The 20,209-nt window shown below is 41.4% G+C and overlaps 1 protein-coding gene across 2 annotated transcripts in view; it reads left to right on the top strand.

The window, feature by feature from the left end:
• The window catches only part of LOC311518976 (gamma-aminobutyric acid receptor subunit rho-2), a gene marked incomplete at its 5' end in the record, with an annotated part of 64,131 nt that overhangs the window by 28,283 nt on the left and 15,639 nt on the right, over positions 1-20,209 (top strand). For both annotated transcript variants that reach the window (XM_084625056.1, XM_084625055.1), the window contains 2 exons: positions 8,411-8,478; positions 11,642-11,865. In XM_084625056.1, coding sequence (XP_084481182.1) covers positions 8,411-8,478; positions 11,642-11,865 — 292 coding nt within the window. The remainder of the gene's footprint in view (positions 1-8,410; positions 8,479-11,641; positions 11,866-20,209) is intronic.

The following is a 20,209-nucleotide window of genomic DNA, read 5'->3' as shown; positions in this document are numbered from 1 at the left end:
TGGCAAAGAACTGGACAAGAATATGACATATACTTTTTGCATATTACGTTGCCACGATAATCAGAAATATACTGATTCTGTGATCAGGAAGGGAAAATGGATAGATTCATCCAAAGGAAGTGGATCTAGACTGTTGGACACTTGTCACGCTCTGGAATAATGAATTTAGTGAGAAGAGTTGAACGGTATCACGTGATTGTTCAGAACACAGAGACCAGAGGATTGAGTGGTGTAAGCCAACGATAGCTAACATAATTGCCTGAATAAACAATCCCCTCTGCTGAAGAAATCAGTGTGTTTTGCAGGATGTTTGTTCTAATTTTCCTGTTAATGAGATCTCTTTATATAGAGAGCTTTTAATCAAGAAATGCAATGAGTTGTTTTCCTAGCTCTGCCTCAGACTTTCTGTGGTCTTGGACAAATCATCTAATCTCTCTTTGCCTTAGTTTCCCAATTTATAAACATGGTGATAATGTATTCAGACTAATCAAAAAAATGTTTGCCTGGCATGTGTGTATACATAGGTAATAAATATACATCTATTGTTAAAATTCCATAGTATTGTACAGGGAGACTTCATGTTCCAGAGCACAAATATCATGTAATTTTTACTCATACAATCACTGTAGCGTATTGATTTACATAGTGATGTGGAGAGACATGGAATTTAAATGAAAATTACAAAGTATATGCAAAATAAATGTGTGGACAGCATCACAGTCTTGCCTGTCACTTAACCCTGTAACCTGGGTGTGGTCTTTGACTCAGCCTGGATGCAAGGATCTAGAGACAGGTCTGTGTCTAAATCTTGCTGATTCTTTCTGCATAACATCTCTAAGATATGGCCTTTCTCACCATCTACACAGCCATAACTCTCGTCCAGGGTGGTGTTTCATTTCAATTACTGCAACATCCTTCTCTCTGGCCTTGACAAACACAATCTCACCCTTCTTGTCTTCATTCAGAACGCTGCTGCAAAGATAATTTCTTAGCCCATCACTTTGACCACATCAACCCCACCATACTGAATCCCTCCACTGGCTCCCCCTTTCTTTGTCACATCAGACATAAGCTACTTGCCTTCACTTTCAAGGCCCTTTGTGACCTATTCCCAATTTACCAATCATCTCTTATTTGTTACTGAGGTGGCGACTCTGACCTCCTATCAGCCCACGATGCCTTCCTCCATCATCCACTGGTTAAATTTTCAAAAAGCACCTTCATGCTTTCTCCCAAGCTCCCTTCATGTTTGGGAGGAGCTCCCCATAAACATCTACAAAGCTACCTCATTATCCTCCTTCAAATCCCACCCATAAAACTGTCCTTGGCCATGATGCCTACAAAACACTTGACAAAGTTTAGGCCACTGGTGTGCTGAGAGCATCGCCTGTCTTGATGAACAGAAATGTCTCATTGTTTCCTGGTGCTCTCCCATCTGACTGTCTGTATCCACCTGTTGTCTCCTGTATTATACTGAGATTGTAAGCTCTTTTGGGGCAGGGACTATCCTTTGCTCTGTGTTCGTACAGTGCTTAGCACAATGGGGTCTGGGTCCATGATAAGGGCTTCTAGGGGCTATGGTAATACAATTAACTAATAGTAATAATTCCTGTTTCTCATAAATTGGAGTGCAGGCTACATGGGAATTCACACCCAATTGATTAATTTCACTAGTTCTCTGCTACTAAGTCAAACTAACCACACCATCTGCATTTCTGTACTATTCTTCACCTCTTTGCTACCCCACCTCCAGCTTCCCCTTATCTGTATCTTCACTCCCCTTCTCCATCACCTTGTTTCACTCACTCCATATGCTTGTGCGCTCCTCCAGGCTCCCATCTCCTTCATCGTCTCATTACCTCAGTTCTGCACACGTGCTGAAGAGAGGGAAAAGAAGAAAAACAATAATAATTGCCATTAACTTCGGTAGGAATCTGTCTGAGAAAAGCAGAGTAAACATTTCTACTGAAGCCAGTAGAAGTAACTGAAGTCAATTTTACTCAGACTTTCCCTCAGTAAAATTTGAGTTAAGGACCTCAGGATTTGGGCTTGCAGGTTTAATTATTTTTCATCTTCTCCCTCTCTATCTATTCCAGTCACTCCTTTATCATTACCTCAGGATCTTGCTCTTACTTAACTATGGGGGTGAGAGGAAGCAAAAAGAGAGTAATCAATGTAAGAATATGATAAAACCACTCTAAGTCCTCCCCTCCTCATGACTCCCAAATGTGTCCATCTTAAACTGAACCCTCAGAGAGGGGCTTTCTTTATTTTGGGTTTTGTAATGTATCAAAAACACAACAAATTGAACCGTTAGGGGTTGCCCTGGCACTTGGATAACCACCATTTATCTCAGAGAAAAACTGAGCCCTGGATGCACAAAAGTGAAAAAGATGATACACAATTAGAGTACAGCACTATTATTTCATTTTCAAGAGAGGTGTAGAGCAAGAGAGGGGTAAATGTAAATTTACGTTCCCTTTCCTCCAAGCTGCTGTTCTTTCTTTTGTCGGTATTTTATGTTCAGGCACGCATGCAAACTGCAGCAATAAACAGACTTTGGATGTGATTTGATTTAAATAATCTTAGCTTGAATTAAGCCTTTGTATGCAGAGTATGGAATCTACTGTGAGGATGTTGTTTGGCATTTACATGAATTTTATGTGAAGCTCCTACCACACTGGTGGGATCCAATGTGAAGTACTGTGAACCATCAGCTTCTTTTTCTTTTCATGCAAGATTACACTGGTAAGCCCTTCATGACAGGGGTTCTCTCTTTTCTGTTAGTACAGAGCCTGGTACAACAGGTCACCCAGTTAGTGCCCAAAAGCCACTGTCCTACCATAATATACGTATTTAGTAACAATAAATAATAAATGCTTTCCACAGCAAAAGCCAGATTGCACCTCTACCCTAAGGACAGTCTAGTGCTGCTGTTGGCACTAGAAATTTCAAAGGGTTTGGGGACATGGTCCTGACCCCTTCCACAGTAACCAGCAAAGCTGAGCAGGTGGGAGTTGGACATAGGGACAGTTGTCACCATGTCTGCTCTGTGTCCCTGGAGTCTTTCTGGCTGAGTTGTCTACAATGCCTCCGGGGAATCCTGCTGCTGCACGATCCCAACAAAGGAAGCGGTTTTGCCACCATATAGCCCCGAATATACAAAGACCTAGAGGGATGGATGGATAAACAACCAAATATATTTGCATGATCATAAGATAACTTGATCCTTGAGATATTTAATTAAAGTCAGTTCACTGCTGTCTGAATTAAGGCTTTCTGAAAGTCAGACACCAAGAGTTTAATATTATATAATTCCTCCTTCTGCTATGTCATCTAATGTAATATTATTATGCCTGCTTCTATGTCAGATCTAAATCCCTATGGCACTTCGTTATTCTGCTCACATAAGGTTCAGCATAAAGCTGTGTATAAGAAAATGAATTAATTTAAAAAACCTCCCTTACTGTCATACTCAGAGCAGTGATCTTTTCTAACAAACAGGCTGGAGAGACATATCATAGGGTCAACTAAATGAATATTGTTATAGTGAATGTATGCCGTCTAGCCAAAGATATCAAGGGAATTAATAAAAAGACTATTATTATTCATTCATACCATGGCCCACAGTATAGCATCCCTACATATTTGAGCAAAGAAGACTTTTTAATGGACATTAATTTTATATAATGGCTATTACCACAATTGTGTTTCTGCCCCACTGATTTTACTGCAAGTCAAAAATGACCTTGTTATAAACAGAAACATGATGTTAACTACTTGAAAGTCTACCTTATTAAAGAGATCTGGAATTAACTGAGTAGAACATTCCTTTACAATGTCATAAAGATATTTGTCTTAATATTTGACATTTTTAAATAGTAACATGGCTAATAATTTTAGGTCACTTGATAGTCTAAATAATCACAGAGTTGAATAAGGTGTGGATGTGTCCAAGGTTTAAACCGATATAAACAACTTCAAATGGGAAATCAATGTATTAAAATGCCACATGTATGATACAAATTAATTGACTGATTTCACCTTATTAGACTCCACAGCTAGTCAATTGAAGAGGCTGAATAAACACTAAAATACTAAAACCTGCTGATTTATAAAGTACTTGCACTTAAAATAAAATTAAGTCCCCATTACAGTTTACCAAAACCAGAACTTTACAACATTTCACTATGACAGAATATGTGAAATGAGTTGATGGTTAACGAGATTGACTAATTTCTTGTGGACACATTTTCCTATCACATGGAGCAAACTATAAATTTAACAGCCTTAAGCAGCACCTCAGAGAGTGTGAAGGAAACCAAAGGAAAATACATGACAAAGAAGTAGAGCTTAAAAAAGGAAAACAGTGAAAAAAGATCTGAAAAGAAAATGATGTGATTGTGTCATGTTTGCTCCTGCTCATGAATTCCTTCCCAGCCCACAGTAAATGTAGTGGTTGGTGTGTGGACAAATGCTACAGTTGGATCAGCAGCAGATGTAGGGATTATTTTATGTGGCATGCACTTATTTGATTTGTTACTCACCAACTAGTCCTGTTTTTTCAAGGATGAACAAGGCTCACACTAATTAAACAAGTAGACCTAGAGGAAGGGTTCTTAAACATTTTCTCAAGCCTTGTCTACATTAGGAAAATTCATTTTTCAGCTCCATCAATGGTGGCAACAATGGAAACATTACTTGCCACTCACCTGTTCTACAGCTTCCACTATCACTACCACCAGTGAACCTAGAATGGGGCAGAAAAACATGTACAAGTTTTCCCAGTGTACGTGTACTCATAGTGAGGGCCCCATCTCAACAGAGGAATTTTCTTGTAGACAACTCCACTTGCACTTTAGATTTTGTGGGCTGCCTCACCTCCCATTCACCTTAACATCCTGGTAGCCACTAAAGCAATCTCTCACTTGTAACATTAGGGGAAAAAAACGATGTTCTTATCTGTCTTCAATAAAACGCAGCCAGCTCTGCATGGACCACTAAGTGTCTACAGATCACAGCTTGAGAGTCACTGACCTAGAGAACAGTCTATTCACTAATCTTCTCATGTCTGTCTTCTTTTAAAGTTTAATATAGGCAGATTTATAATCTGGGAAGTTTTTCTCATTTGTTTTCAAAGGAAATGAACTACTCACCACCCGTTGTGCTAGGCAGGGATTTGTCAGGTATTAAAGTTATACTCAGTCTGAGTGCATTTTGAATTCTGGAGTGATTCTGATACAAAAATAAATGCTTGAGTTGCACAGTCACTGTCTCCGTTTCTTATACAAGAATGGGTTCTCCCTCACACATGCAGAGCTTTTATCACTGCAGCTGTGCAGGAACTGGAATTTCCCTCCTGTGGAAAAGTTGTCATTCAGGGAAAAAAAAAAATCATTGCAAATCAGAGTCAAAAACCAGATCTACAACATTTCCCAGGAGAGGGAAATTTAAAAAACAAATCATGTTGGAAGAACCAAAACAGAATTTTAAAAAATTTCCAGTTCCCCCCTTCCCAGGCTTCCTGGCTCTGTGGCAGCCTGCCAGGTGAGCTAGGGAGACTGGGAGTTTGGGAACTGGGGCTTTCGGGGCTTCTTGGCTCCTCACCACCACACCTAACTGAACTGGGCTTGCGTAGTTGCTTAGTTCCAATGACATTAGGTACTTATATTGCTTCTATTCATTTGTACGCACATTTAAACCTTCAAGTATAAATAAAATCTGTGCCATGCCCTTCCACCTTTAATGACTCCCTTTTCATAAAGCCCAAATCCTCCCTTGCCCCATCACCAGGGCCCATAAGGCAACAAAAGTAGGTGGTGATAAGTAACAGTCACCCTGGATTTGTCAAGAACAAATTGTGTCAAACCAACTTAATAGCTTTCTTGGACAGGGTATCAAGCCTTGTGAATGGGGGAATGTGGTATATCTTGACTTTAGTAAGGCTTTTGATACTGTCTCACATGACCTTCTCATAAATGAACTAGGGAAATACAATACCTAATGCAAACATCATTCTGGAATGTATTAGCAGGAGTGTTGTAAGCAAGACACAAGAAGTAATCCTTCCACTCTACTCGATGCTGATTAGGCCTCAACTGGAGTATTGTGTCCAGTTCTGGGTGCCACATTTCAGGAAAGATGTGGAGAAATTGGAGAAAGTCCAGCGAAGAGCAACAAAAATGATTAAAGGTCTAGAAAACATGACCTATAAGGGAAGATTGAAAAAACTGGGTTTGTTTAGTCTGGAGACAAGAAGACTGAGGGGGGACGTGATAACAATTTTCAAGTACATAAAAGGTCGTTACAAGGAGGAGGGAGAAAAATTGTTCTTGTTAACCTCTGAGGATAGGACAAAAAGCAATGAGCTTAAATTGCAGCAAGGGTGGTTTAGGTTGGACATTAGGAAAAACTGTCAGGGTGGTTAAGCACTGGAATAAATTGCCTAAGGAGGTGGTGCAATCTCCACCATTGGAGATTTTTAAGAGCGGATTAGACGAACACCTGTCAGGGATGGTCTAGATAATGCTTAGTCCTGCCATACATACGGGGGACTGGACTAGACCTCTTGAGGTTCCTTCCAGTCCTATGATTCTATGAAAACCAGTATAGCTTCAAGCTGGGATTCTGTTGGGAGCTTGTGCAGTGCATTCCTCACCCCATGCGGCTTTCATTTGTAGGGGGTCCTCTGTGGCATCACGAAAAGTGTTTGAGGAAGGCCTGCCTTGTGCAGGAGGTCGGACGAGATAATCATAATGGTCCCTTCTGACCTTAGTATCTATGAAGGCAAGTTGTGGGGAAGGGGTGTGAGTGGCAAGTGTGGCTAATGGATCCATAACTACACGGCTCCACCTGCAACCGCGTAACACAGTAGGCCGGGCAGAATACCTTCTGCTTCAATGGGCCCGCTCTCATGCTTAGAGGTAAGCACATGTTGAAGTATGTTGCTGGTTGTGGTCAGACTGCTCCACACCTTTCACGATCAAGCCCAAAATACATTCTTGAAATTCCACCTCACGTGTTTTTGTCCCAAGGTGGAATCCTTATTAGCACATTCAGTAACTCAGTCAGGCAAATATTTCTGAGACTGTTGCTATGCTTCTCCGGAACAGCATGGCCACTGAAAACCTGTGTGAATGCAGAAGGCTGCAGCAATATAAATGGAACAGGTCAGCTATGTCACTGGCTAGTGCTCCTTTCACCTTGCCCTTGCACTGTATTGTACCTCAGTGGGAGGTGTCAAAGAACTGGCACTATCATTGCAGGTAATCAGCCTGGATTCATGCTCTACTGACACTGTGCTGACTTATCCTACCGAAGCACCTGCTGCTCTGTGTGAACTCCCCTTTTCTACAACATAAATGGATATAAGGTTTTATCCAACGTGTGACACCCCCCCCCCGCCTCCAACAGATGTTGGGAGTCCATGTGCCACAGCAGAAATGGCAGTAGGGTAGATGATATCTTGCAAGCTAAAAGCCCTAGTGCATTCTCAGAACAGAGGTTTTCTAGCTGTCTTGTTAAATGTATGTTATTTAAAGTGCTTGCTACTGGAATTAGTTTTCATGATGGTGTCGTTATATTCTTATTTAATATTGATATAAAAGTAGCACTTATAGATCAGGACCCTACTCTCCCCTCCCCCCAACCTTCCCCCATTGAGCTAGGTGCTATACAAACATGGAGGTGTCATGGTCCTTGCCTGGAACCGCTTACAAGATATGGCTTTGTCACAACATAAAATTCTTTAAAGCACAACTAACGCAACTGCATAATGATAGCAACTTCAAATTAGGGACAGGTGAGGACTTTTTGCCTAACTTCAAGCACACCTGAATACTGAATGTTTGAAAGTTTGATTCAGATTGAACTTCTTTGAGTTCAAATTCCGTTTAGGAGAGACTGGAAAAAGGAGGGAGAGGAGAGATTATCCACAACGGACAAAGGAATGAAAGAAGAGGAGAAAGAAAAATCTATTAAAAAATGACAGCGCTCTCAAAAATTCACACAAGATGAATGGAGCTTGTCACATTGTGAGGGTTTTCCCCCCCCATTCCTTTTGTTATCAGCAAAGTGAAATCGCAAGGATTGTGGTTTCTTCTTATTATTTTCCTGTATCTTCCTTGGGATTTCTTCATAAAGAACTAAGATTTATAATGGGCTGGCTCCTTTCCAAAATGCTTCACCCCGGCTATGGATGAGCCATACATAGGTAGTGTCAGTGCTGGAGACATGGAAAGAGGAAAAAAGATATTGGGATTATTATTGTGGCTGTCTCTTCAAGGAACCACAGGTACAAGAAATTACATCATCAGCCCCAAAATGTTTTGAACGCTATTTTATAAAGATAACTAAAGTCAGATGATATAAAGGGATGGTATTTAAATGTCTAAATCTCATTCTACCACAGGTCCTGCCATTCCTGTTGGAGTAGATGTACAGGTTGAAAGCTTGGATAGTATTTCTGAGGTTGATATGGTATGTAACACTATTTTAAGCCTTGATTATTCCTAGTCAGGATAAGTCCCTATATGGATTTCAGTTTAGCTGTCAGATGAAGGCAAATGCAGTTAAAAACAACTTTTAGCAATTTTGAAAGGCCCATAATCAGAATTAACATCTTAATAAAGATTGACTCTGTTCAAAGAGTCATCGTGAGGACTTCAGATAAAGATGATTAAAATTCCAAGGGAACAGAGACCTTGAAAAGAAGATGAGCATGATCTTGGTGGATATGCAGGAGTCAGGAATCTGAACAGTTGCCTGCTGTGGTCATTTCATTGTACCCCATAGCAGAATTCAGGTCACTTGGGTTCAGGTAGCTATAAAAACTCTTGTGAGGATCATCAAAGCCTTACTTATTTTTAATTTATTATGGAAACTGAAAATCTATTCTCAAATGTATGGATCTGAGGGGAACATTAGAAGAACGAATTAGTATAATAAACCAAAACTAGCTGCTTCCTACCTTCTCATCTGTATAGGCAGTCCCTCCAATTCAGAATGGACTCTGCTTCTATCTGTGCTGAATTTGTGATGGATAACCAGATTTCAGTCATCAGTGCTGCTACTCCAGAGTTTAGCAACAGCACTAAATTCAGTTGTAATTTATTGTTATTGTGTTTTTTAGAAAGGAAAGAAATGTGGATCCAAATCTCAACAAATAAGTGCTACTGGCAGTAAAAGGTATATGTGAGAGAGCTATCCTCTCAGTCTCCTGCTTTGTGCTGGAGAAAGATGGAGCAAAAAGACTGGAGAGAAAAAGAAATGAAATGAGGAAAGGAGGAGAAAAAAAGAGGGAATCTTCTCTTTTCCACTTTCCCTTCATCCCCTTCCTCACTGTTCCTCTTACATATCATGGAGTGTGGTATCTAGGCATAATCTGCAGGGCTAAGGACAGGGTTTTAGCTTAATACCTAAACTCCACAGTATTTTTGTCTTTAATACAAACAGTTAATATTACTGTCCTGTAGTCCTTTTGTGCCACCGTCGTTCTGACTTTGCTATACAAGGGAGCATATCATCAAATGAGAAAACAAGCCGTTTTCCCGTTTGAAAAACTGAGGATCAGACCTAAAGCTAGAATTTTTCCCTTTAGGTTGTAGTTACAGTGTTAAACATACTGCTGAGGACAGCTTGCTTTATATTCTATCTGATACAAAACAATTTATAATTTCCTCTAGCAATAAGAATTGAAAGATTGATTGGATTTTATCAAGCCACAGTTGGATCCTCATCATAAGAACTTGGCTTGTGAGCATTGATATTGAAAGCAGGGATTTTCTATGGGATGTGAGTGACAATGTGGTGGAAAATCCACAGAAAGCAACCAGTGCAAGGGAACCAGATCTCTGATGTTTCAAGATAATATAGCAAAACTAAGCCCTAGGTAGCTCATTAAATAACACGCTAGTCTTTACCCAGGAAACCTCAGGCTTTACCTAGATCAGAGGTCCCCAAACTGTGGGGCGTGCCCCCCTGGGGGCAGCACAGAGGAACATTCAGGGGGTATGGCTGGGCCCAGGCCAGGGAGGGAGCACCACCCAGCTCTGCTTCTGGCCTCAACCCCAGCTGCTGCCCCAGCTGCCAGCCTTAGCCCCTGGCCTAGGCTCCGCTCCTGGCCCTAGCTGTGTCCCCCTTACCCCTATCCATGTCTCCCCCTTCCAGAGTCTGGTCCCCACTCCCAGCCCTAGCTCTGGGGGGAAGAGGGTGCGAGATAAAAAGTTTGGGGGTCACTGACCTAGATCCTTGCCCCTCAGAAAGCTGTAATTCTGCTCCCTTTTCTCTCGAGTTACATCTCTCTGACTGCCTGGGGCTTTGTTCTTCAACCATAGGATATGAGTTATTCCCACTGAAATTGTATCCTTGCATCCTGTAGCAGGAGAATAGGGCCCCTGGCCAGCATGGGTTTAGCCTTTTAATAAGAACCTTTCTTAGCATGCTATCCTGGTAGTCCAACCTTTAAATCTGCAGCCCTAAATTAATCATTTTGCTTCTGACAGTTGCAGATGGCACCTCCTTGTCTCCCAGCTAGTAAGTAAGAAGCTGCAATCGATTAGACTGGCTCTAGTAGTGCCAAAGGACCATAGGGGTTGCTCAACCAGATTAGATCTTGGTCCGTTAAATCAGATACCTTTAATCCATCAACTGTTAGCTACTACTGCGTCTGTGAATATCTGACTGCTTTGTGGGAACAGAGACCGAGATGACATCAGCCAGTGACCACACCATCTCAATATTGTGTGTGTAAAAACGAGTCCTTTCAAACATGCTCTTAGTAAGGTTTTTTAACTACTGCTGCACCACTGGGGGCGGGAACTGTGTGTGAGCTGCTCTTCCTCGAGCCCAGGCAGGCAGGGCTTTTGAAACTACTTTTGTAGCAAATTGCTTAATGGGGAACATAAAAATAATTACATTTTAATCTCTAAGTATGAAGGGGTTATTTAGTTTAGGAAGATGCAGCTGACAGGTTGGGATCAATGGCAGAAACAGATATTTTTCTTTATGCTGCTGTAGGTGTTTTCCAGGTTTAAAGTGAATTTTTATTTATATACTTCTAGAATAGGGATAACAGTCCCATCACTCTACTGTTGTTGGGAATAATATGATTCTTTCTCTAGGATACGTTGCTCAGTGCTCAGACTCATACCTTAGCTAATTTGAACAAGATTTTATTTTTTCAAGCAGACTGGGTATATGATTATCCTTTAACTAACATTATTCTGTCAGAATTCAAAAAGCCTGTACCGATATAGTGATATGTATTTTCCTTTGAAGGTTGAATTTCAATGTGTCCTATAGACTAATAGCTTCTAAGGAACACCTGCTACAAATTGTATTAACATTGTATTACTGTCCTGTAGTACTTGGCGGGAATGCATTGATATCTGCATGTTACTCTTTTAGGGTGTTTGTAATGTAGGACACAAAAAATGTTTGGGCTGTGGAACTTTCCCAGAATGCTTCATGTCTATGGGAAACTGTTCTGTGGAATTAGCCTGAGGAAGAAAACCATGCTTAGCAGAGAAGAGATTCAATCTGTATGAGACATATTAGTATAGCAATAGATGATTTCCTTTCTAATGTTTGGAAGGCATCATTGTGACACATTCTTTCATGGTTCTCTTTTCTTCTGGTGCAGGACTTTACTATGACACTGTACTTAAGGCACTACTGGAAGGATGAACGCCTCTCATTTCCTAGCATCACTAACAAGAGCATGACGTTTGATGGCAGGCTGGTGAAGAAGATTTGGGTTCCAGATGTCTTCTTTGTGCACTCCAAAAGATCATTCATTCATGACACAACCACTGACAACATCATGTTGCGAGTGTTCCCAGATGGTCATGTGCTATATAGTATGAGGTAACCACACAATCTAGCTTACTGTCTGTGAACAGCCATTTATTGTTTGCCCAACTCTGTTCTGAGTCAGTTTTGCTGAAGATAGGAATTGCCCTTGCGACATTCCTCAGGCTATAATCTGGATTGTTGGACAGCTGCATCCCTTCATATCTCCAACCTGGGGTGCCTTTTATACTGCTTTGCTGTGAGAGCAACCACTCCTGGTCCTGCTTTCACATAGTCTCTAGCATGCAGAGTCACTCCCAGCTGAATTACATTACAGGGTGACACCAGTGACTTCCCAGTCCCAGACCCTCCCCCCAGAAATGTGCATCTTGTACTGCCCAGCTCTCTACTGGACAACGCAAGCTCCTATAAAAAGTCAGTCATTTCATCAATGGAAAATGATAAGCAGAAACCTTATCATCTCAAGTGGAGGTTCCGTGACACTTCAATCCAAACACACATGGTTTAGATAAAACAATAAGCAAGTTTATTAACTACAGAAAGATAGATTTTAAGTGACTGCAAATAATGGGGCATAAAGTCAGAATGGGTTATAAAGAAAATAAAAGATAATACGCAAACTAACACCTAATTTAGCAAGCTAAATGGCTTGAAAACCAAGGTTTTTTCTTACCATAGGCAAGTAGCCTCCTAACCATCAATGGTCAGAGAATAGCTTAGTGCATCAGAAGTGTTTGTTCTTCAGCCAATATGTGCTTTAAATTAGGCTCTGCAGTACACTAGATTGTGACCTCCAGAACTGTCCATTTTTGCTTCATATTTGCTAGAAAAACAGACATTCTCTTTATTTTCTGGGATAGGTTGAACATCACTATCAAGCTTTAACCAAAGTTAATTGAGGCTGAAGTGGCTGCTAAAAGATGTACCTTAGTAGCTGCTTCTCAGACAGATTACTGGCTGAAAGAATTCTGAGGGAACACCTCAGTAGTGCATAGAATCATAGAATATCAGGGTTGGAAGGGACCTCAGGAGGTCATCTAGTCCAACCCCCTGCTCAAAGCAGGACCAATTCCCAACTAAAACATCCCAGCCAGGGCTTTGTCAAGCCTGACCTTAAAAATATCTAAGGAAGAAGATTCCACCACCTCCCTAGGTAACGCATTCCAGTGTTTCACCACTCTCCTAGTGAAATAGTTTTTCTTAATATCCAACCTAAACCTCCCCCACTGCAACTTGAGACCATTACTCCTCGTTCTGTCATCAGCTACCACTGAGAACAGTCTAGATCCATCCTCTTTGGAACCCCCTTTCAGGTAGTTGAAAGCAGCTATCAAATCCCCCCTCATTCTTCTCTTCTGCAGACTAAACAATCCCAGTTCCCTCAGCCTCTCCTCATAAGTCATGTGTTCCAGCCCCCTAATCATTTTTGTTGCCCTCCGCTGGACGTTTTTCAATTTTTCCACATCCTTCTTGTAGTGTGGGGCTCAAAACTGGACTCAGTACTCCAGATGAGGCCTCACCAATGTCGAATAGAGGGGACTGATCACGTCCCTCGATCTGCTGGCAGTGCCCCTACGTATACAGCCCAAAATGCTGTTAGCCTTCCTGGCAACAAGGGCATACTGTTGACTCATATCCAGCTTCTTGTTCACTGTAACCCCTAGGTCCTTTTCTGCAGAACTGCTGCCTAGCCATTTGGTCCCTAGTCTGTAGGGGTGCATGGGATTCTTCCATCCTAAGTGCAGGACTCTGCACTTGTCCTTGTTGAACCTCATCAGATTTCTTTTGGCCCAATCCTCTAATTTGTCTAGGGCCCTCTGTATCCTATCCCTACCCTCCAGCGTATCTACCTCTCCTCCCAGTTTAGTGTCATCTGCAAACTTGCTGAGGGTGCAATCCACACCATCCTCCAGATCATTTATGAAGATATTGAACAAAAGCGGCCTGAGGACCGACCCTTGGGGCACTCCGCTTGATACCGGCTGCCAACTAGACATGGAGCCATTGATCATTACGCGTTGAGCCCGACAATCTAGCCAACTGTCTATCCACCTTATAGTCCATTCATCCAGCCCATACTTCTTTAACTTGCTGGCGAGGATACTGTGGAAGACCGTGTCAAAAGCTTTGCTAAAGTCAAGGAACAACACGTCCACCGCTTTCCCCTCATCCACAGAGCCAGTTCTCATCATAGAAGGCAATTAGATTAGTCAGGCATGACTTGCCCTTGGTGAATCCATGCTGACTGTTCCTGATCACTTTCCTCTCCTCTAAGTGCTTCAGAATTGATTCCTTGAAGACCTGCTCCATGATTTTTCCAGGGACTGAGGTGAGGCTGACTGACCTGTAGTTCCCAGGATCCTCCTTCTTCCCTTTTTTAAAGATGGGCACTACATTAGCCTTTTTCCAGTCGTTCGGGACTTCCCCGGATCACCAAGAGTTTTCAAAGATAATGGCCAATGGCTCTGCAATCACATCCGCCAACTCCTTTAGCACTCTCGGATGCAGCGCATCCGGCCCCATGGAGTTGTGCTCGTCCAGCTTTTCTAAATAGTCCCGAACCACTTCTTTCTCCACAGAGGGCTGGTCACCTCCTCCCCATGCTGTGCTGCCCAGTGCAGTAGTCTGGGAGCTGACCTTGTTCGTTAAGACAGAGGCCAAAAAAAGCATTGAGTACATTAGCTTTTTCCACATCCTCTATCAGTAGGTTGCCTCCCTCATTCAGTAAGGGGCCCACACTTTCCTTGACTTTCTTCTTGTTGCTAACATACCTGAAGAAACCCTTCTTGTTACTCTTAACATCTCTTGCTAGCTGCAACTCCAGGTGTGATTTGGCCTTCCTGATTTCATTCCTGCATCCCCAAGCAATATTTTTATACTCTTCCCTGGTCATTTGTCCAATCTTCCACTTCTTGTAAGCTTCTTTTTTGTGTTCAAGATCAGCAAGGATTTCACTGTTGAGCCAAGCTGATCACCTGCCATATTTACTATTCTTTCTACACATCAGGATGGTTTGTCCCTGGAACCTCAATAAGGATTCTTTAAAAAACAGCCAGCTCTCCTGGACTCCTTTCCCCCTCATGTTATTCTCCCAGGGGATCCTGCCCATCAGTTCCCTGAGGGAGTCAAAGTCTGCTTTTCTGAAGTCCAGGGTACGTATTCTGCTGCTCTCCTTTCTTCCCTGTGTCAGGATCCTGAACTCGACCATCTCATGGTCACTGCCTCCCAGGTTCCCATCCACTTTAGCTTCCCCTACTAATTCAAGAAGAGCTTTGCCCCTAGTTGGTTCCTCCAGCACTTGCACCAGGAAATTGTCCCCTACCCTTTCCAAAAACTTCCTGGATTGTCTGTGCACCGCTGTATTGCTCTCCCAGCAGATAGCAGGGTGATTGAAGTCTCCCATGAGAACCAGGGCCTGTGATCTAGTAACTTCCATGAGTTGCCAGAAGAAAGCCTCCTCCACCTCATCCCTCTGGTCTGGTGGTCTATAGCTGACTCCCACCACGACGTCACCCTTGTTGCTCACACTTCTAAACTTAATCCAGAGACACTCAGGTTTTTCTGCAGTTTCATACTTGAGCTCTGAGCAGTCATACTGCTCCCTTACATACAATGCCACTCCTCCACCTTTTCTGCCCTGCCTGTCCTTCCTGAACAGTTTATATCCATCCATGACAGTACTCCAGTCATGTGAGTTATCCCACCAAGTCCCTGTTATTCCAATCACATCATAATTCCTTGACTGTGCCAGGACTTCCAGTTCTCCCTGCTTGTTTCCCAGGCTTCTTACATTTGTGTATAGGCACTTGAGATAACTCGCTGATCATCCCGCTTTCTCAGTATGAGGCAGGACCCCTGCCGTCTTGTGCGCTGCTGCTCGTGCTTCCTCCCGGAATCCCACTTCCCCACTTACCTCAGGGCTTTGGTCTCCTTCCCCCGGTGAACCTAGTTTAAAGCCCTCCTCACTAGGTTAGCCAGCCTGCTTGCGAAGATGCTCTTCCCTCTCTTCGTTAGGTGGAGCCCATCTCTGCCTAGCACTCCTCCTCCTTGGAACACCATCCCATGGTCAAAGAATCCAAAGCCTTCTCTCCGACACCACCTGCATAGCCATTCATTGACTTCCACGACGAGGGACTTCAGTTCCTCCAGATGGATAAGATAAGAAGTATGTGTTGGAAAATATGACCCAGATAGGTAGGAGAACCCAAGGACTGCAGGGCTTTTCAGAATTCCTTTAGACCAGAGTGGATAAAAATCAGTGATTTTTTTTTAAATTAAAAATTGGATTTTTAAAATTTAAATTGGGTTTTGATGTAAATGAGATTTTTTTTTAAATGTAAATTAAAAACAGGTTTTTTTTAAAAAATACACCTATTTAAAATTAAATTCAAAATTAGGACTACTTATGTTAAGGCTGAAAGTTAAAATAATCTATTGAAATCATTTAAATTAAATACAAATTAATAATTTAAGGAGTATATGTTTGCTTGCAACGTTTAAATAAAGTCAACCCACTTCACCTGTTGGAAGTCAGGTGAAGCACCTGAAACCAGAATTTGTTGAAGTGCTAATCCAGCTTTTGACAGCAAGTAGCCTTTTCTGCAGTTGCAGGGAGAATGTTTTTTTTAATTTCAGTTTATTCAACTAGTTCAGTTCGCTGACTAGTTAATTAAAAGTTAAAAAACCAGTGGGAATTGAAAAAACCCGGAAACCTTGTTTTGCCTCTTCAAATCTATTAATAAAAACTAGATGGGAGAGAATGAGATCTACTAGTTCTAAAATCTCACCTGACTTGGTGACCAGAAACAATCAGTCCAATTCACTAACTACTTCCTTTCTTTAATAAATCAGTTGGTTTTAAATGCAAAACACGTTTTTAGTAAACTTACTGTATTTTTCTTATGGATCCATGATAGTTAAGGTAGTTTTATTTAACAAATAAAAAAACATTTAAAATGCTATTTTCGGGCATTTTAAATTTAATTTGAATTTCTATTCAAAGAACTTGACACAAATCACACATAAAAATGAATCGTCATCTAATATACAAGAACTGCATTGTTAACCATTTTCTAACACAAAAATGGTAAAGGTTAAGAAACTGAATAAATGTAAATTAAGCCATATCATAGCTTAAATAAATGTATATAGATACAGTGTATCCTCCTGGTTAGCAAAAAGAAGCACCAAATTTACAGATTCATAGATTCCAAGGCGAGAAGGTACCATTGTGATCATCTAGTCTGACCTCCTGTATAACACAGGCCATAGAACTTTCCCCAAATAATTCCGAGAGCAGAACTTTTAGAAAAACATCCAATCTTGATTTTAAAATGGTCATTGATGGAGAATCCACCACAACCGTGGTAAATTATTCTAATGGTTAATTACTCTCGCGGTTAAAAATGTACACCTTATTTCTAGTCTGAATTTGTCTAGGTTCCACTTGCCGCCACAGCATAGTGTTAGACCTTTTTCTGCAGCATGGAAGAGCTCATTACTAAATATTTCCTGCCCCCCATGTAGATACTTGTAGACTAAACAATTCAACCCTTAACCTTCTCTTCATTAAGCTAAATTGATTGAGCTCCTTGAATTTATTTTTCTAATCCTTTAATCATTCTCATGGCTCTTCTATGAGCCATCTCTAATTTATTATCATCCTTCTTGAATTGTGGGCACCAGAACTGAACACAATATTCCAAGAGTGGTCCACCAGTAGCCAATACAGAGGTAAAATAATCTCTCTCCTCCTACTTGAGATTCCCCTGTTTATGAAGCGTCCCCAGGATCACATAAGCTCTTGGGCCATACGTGTCACACTGGGAAATAATGTTCAGCTGTTAATCTGTCATATCCCCCAAATCTTTTTCAGAGTCACTGCTTCCCAGGATAAAGTCTCCCATTGTGTGACTATGGCCTACATTCTTTGTTTCTAGATATATATGTTTATATTTAGACATATTAAAATGCATATTGTTTGCTTGCTCCCAATTTACCAAGTGGTCCAGATTGTTCTGAATCAGTGACCTGTCCCCTTCATCATTTACTAGTTACCCAGTTTTTGCATTGTCTGCAAACTTTATCAATGATGATTTTAAGTTTTCTTCCAGATCATTGATATAAATGTTAAATAGCATAGAGCCCCGAACTGATCCCCACAGGACCCCCCTGGAAACACACCTGCTCGATTATGCTGTTTATAGTTAGATCGAGACCTATCAATTAGCCAGTTTTTAATCCACTTAATGTGTGCCATTTTAATTTTGTATCATTCTAGTTTTTTAATCAAAATGTCATGTGGTACTAAGCCAAATTCTTACAGAAGTCTAAATATATTACACCAACACTATTAACTTCATCAGCCAAACTTGTAATCTCACTTTTCTCACTACCATGAGGATTTTGAATGGGACCCAATCCAGCAGGCAGGTTCAGAGCAGACCTACTGAATCGGTCCCCATGGGTGAGTTAGGTACTCCTCCATCTACCTTCCCCTGGTTTGTGGATCACTCTAGGGCTCAGAGGGGAGATAGACATCTGTGTAGCTAGAGTGAAGCAGCAATGTGCATGCCCAGAGGCAGAAACTGGGGAACTTTTATAATGAAACTTTAGGCACTGAGTGAATTTAGGCACCTAAAGGGTTAGGTGGCAGCCAGAAAGGAGTTTTGTGGATTGTAGTGAACTCTACAAATGGGAGTTAGGCGCCTAAATCTGGTTTAGGCTCCTAAGTACCTTTGTGAATCTGGGCCTTAGTTTCTCTATTCCTGATCTGTAAAATGAGCATAATAGCACTTCCCTACCTCACAAGAGTGTTGGGGAAGATAAATACAATAAAACTCATGAGATGCTCAGATACTTGGGCAATGGGGGCTGTCTTAACCATAAGGGTAGCCTAAAATTCCTCCTTACCTGTAAGGGGTTAAGAAGCTCAAATAACCTGGTTGGCACCTGAACAAAGGAACCAATGGGGACAAAAGATACTTTCACATTGGGGGGTGGGAGGCTTTGTTTTGGGTTCTTTGTTTCTGTGTTCGTTCGCTCTTGGGACATCAATCCATGTCCTCCAAACCATTCTGAACCAGTCTCTCATATTACAGAAGTTGTTAGTACAGCCAGGCAAGGCGTATTAGTTTATCTTTGTTTTCTCAACTTGTAAATTTTCCCTTTGCTGGAGGGAGGTTTATCCGTGTTTTGTTGTAACTTTGAAACTAAGTCTAGAAGGGGTTCCTCTGTGTTTTGTGCATCTTTTGATACCCTGTAAAGTTATCTTCCAAACTGATTTTAAGGAGGGGATTTTTACCTTTTCTTTTTTTTTTTAAATAAAATTCTTCTTTTAAGAATGGATTGATTTTTTTTCAGTGTCCAAAGATCCAAGGATTTGGGTCTGTGTTCACTTTGTACCAATTGGTTAGGATATTATTCTCAAGCCTCCCCAGGAAAGGGGGTGTTAGGGCTTAGGGGGATATTTTGTGGGAACAGGAACTCCAAGTGGAACTTTCCCTGATTCTTTGTCTAAATCACTTGGTGGTGACAGCATACTGTTCAAGGACAAGGTGGACTTTGTGCTTTGGGAAAGTTTAAGCTAAGCTGGTAAAAATAAGCTTAGGGGGTCTTGCCTGTGGGTCCCCACACCTGTACCCCAAAGTTGAGAGGGGGGAAGGAACCCTGACATGGTGGCAGAGCGGTGGGATCATTTGGAACCAGAGATAATTTTGAATCAGAAGCACAAACCTTAGGAATTCTTTTTCTTCTTTTAGCTGCTTGGGGAAAGCAGGAGCTGAGAACAGCTGGAGGTTTTTTTTCCTTTTCTCTTTCTTTGCCTGGAGGAAAAGGTGTTAGGGTTTTTTTTTAAACAAAGGTGTTAGCTACAGCCAGGAAATTCACAAGCAGGTTTTTTTTCCTTTTTAGTTCTTGGGTAAGCTAGGCAAGCAGAAGCTAGGATGTCAAAAAACAAGGTCCAACAGAAACTAGAATTAGCTAAATTTGAAGCTGAAGAGAGACAAAAAGAACATGACAGACAGATAGCCTTAAAACGCTTGGAGTTGGAAGCAGAGGAGAGGAAAGAGGCGAAATGCTTGGAGGCAGAGGCAGAGAAGCACCGCTTGGAGATGGAGTTAATAGCACTTCCCTACCTCACAAGGGTGTTGGGGAAGATAAATACAATAAAACTCATGAGATGCTCAGATACTCAGGCAATAGGGGCCATATAAGTACCTAAGTGAGAGAGAGAGTAGACCAGGAAAAGGGAATGACATGTGCAATGCACATTTGTTTTAATAAAATAATTATATTTCTTAGGAACTATTGCTCATCAATTTCAACATACAGCAGATAAAAAAACTGGGCACATTGTTTTAATTTGCTTCACAATATCATCACAATGTTAAGATCAAGT

The sequence above is a fragment of the Lepidochelys olivacea genome (genome assembly GCF_965140295.1).
Source record: "Lepidochelys olivacea isolate rLepOli2 genome assembly, chromosome: 3".
Taxonomy (NCBI): Eukaryota; Metazoa; Chordata; order Testudines; family Cheloniidae; genus Lepidochelys; species Lepidochelys olivacea.
The sequence above is the reverse complement of the archived record's forward strand: the minus strand, read 5'-3'. Positions and strand labels throughout refer to the sequence as shown.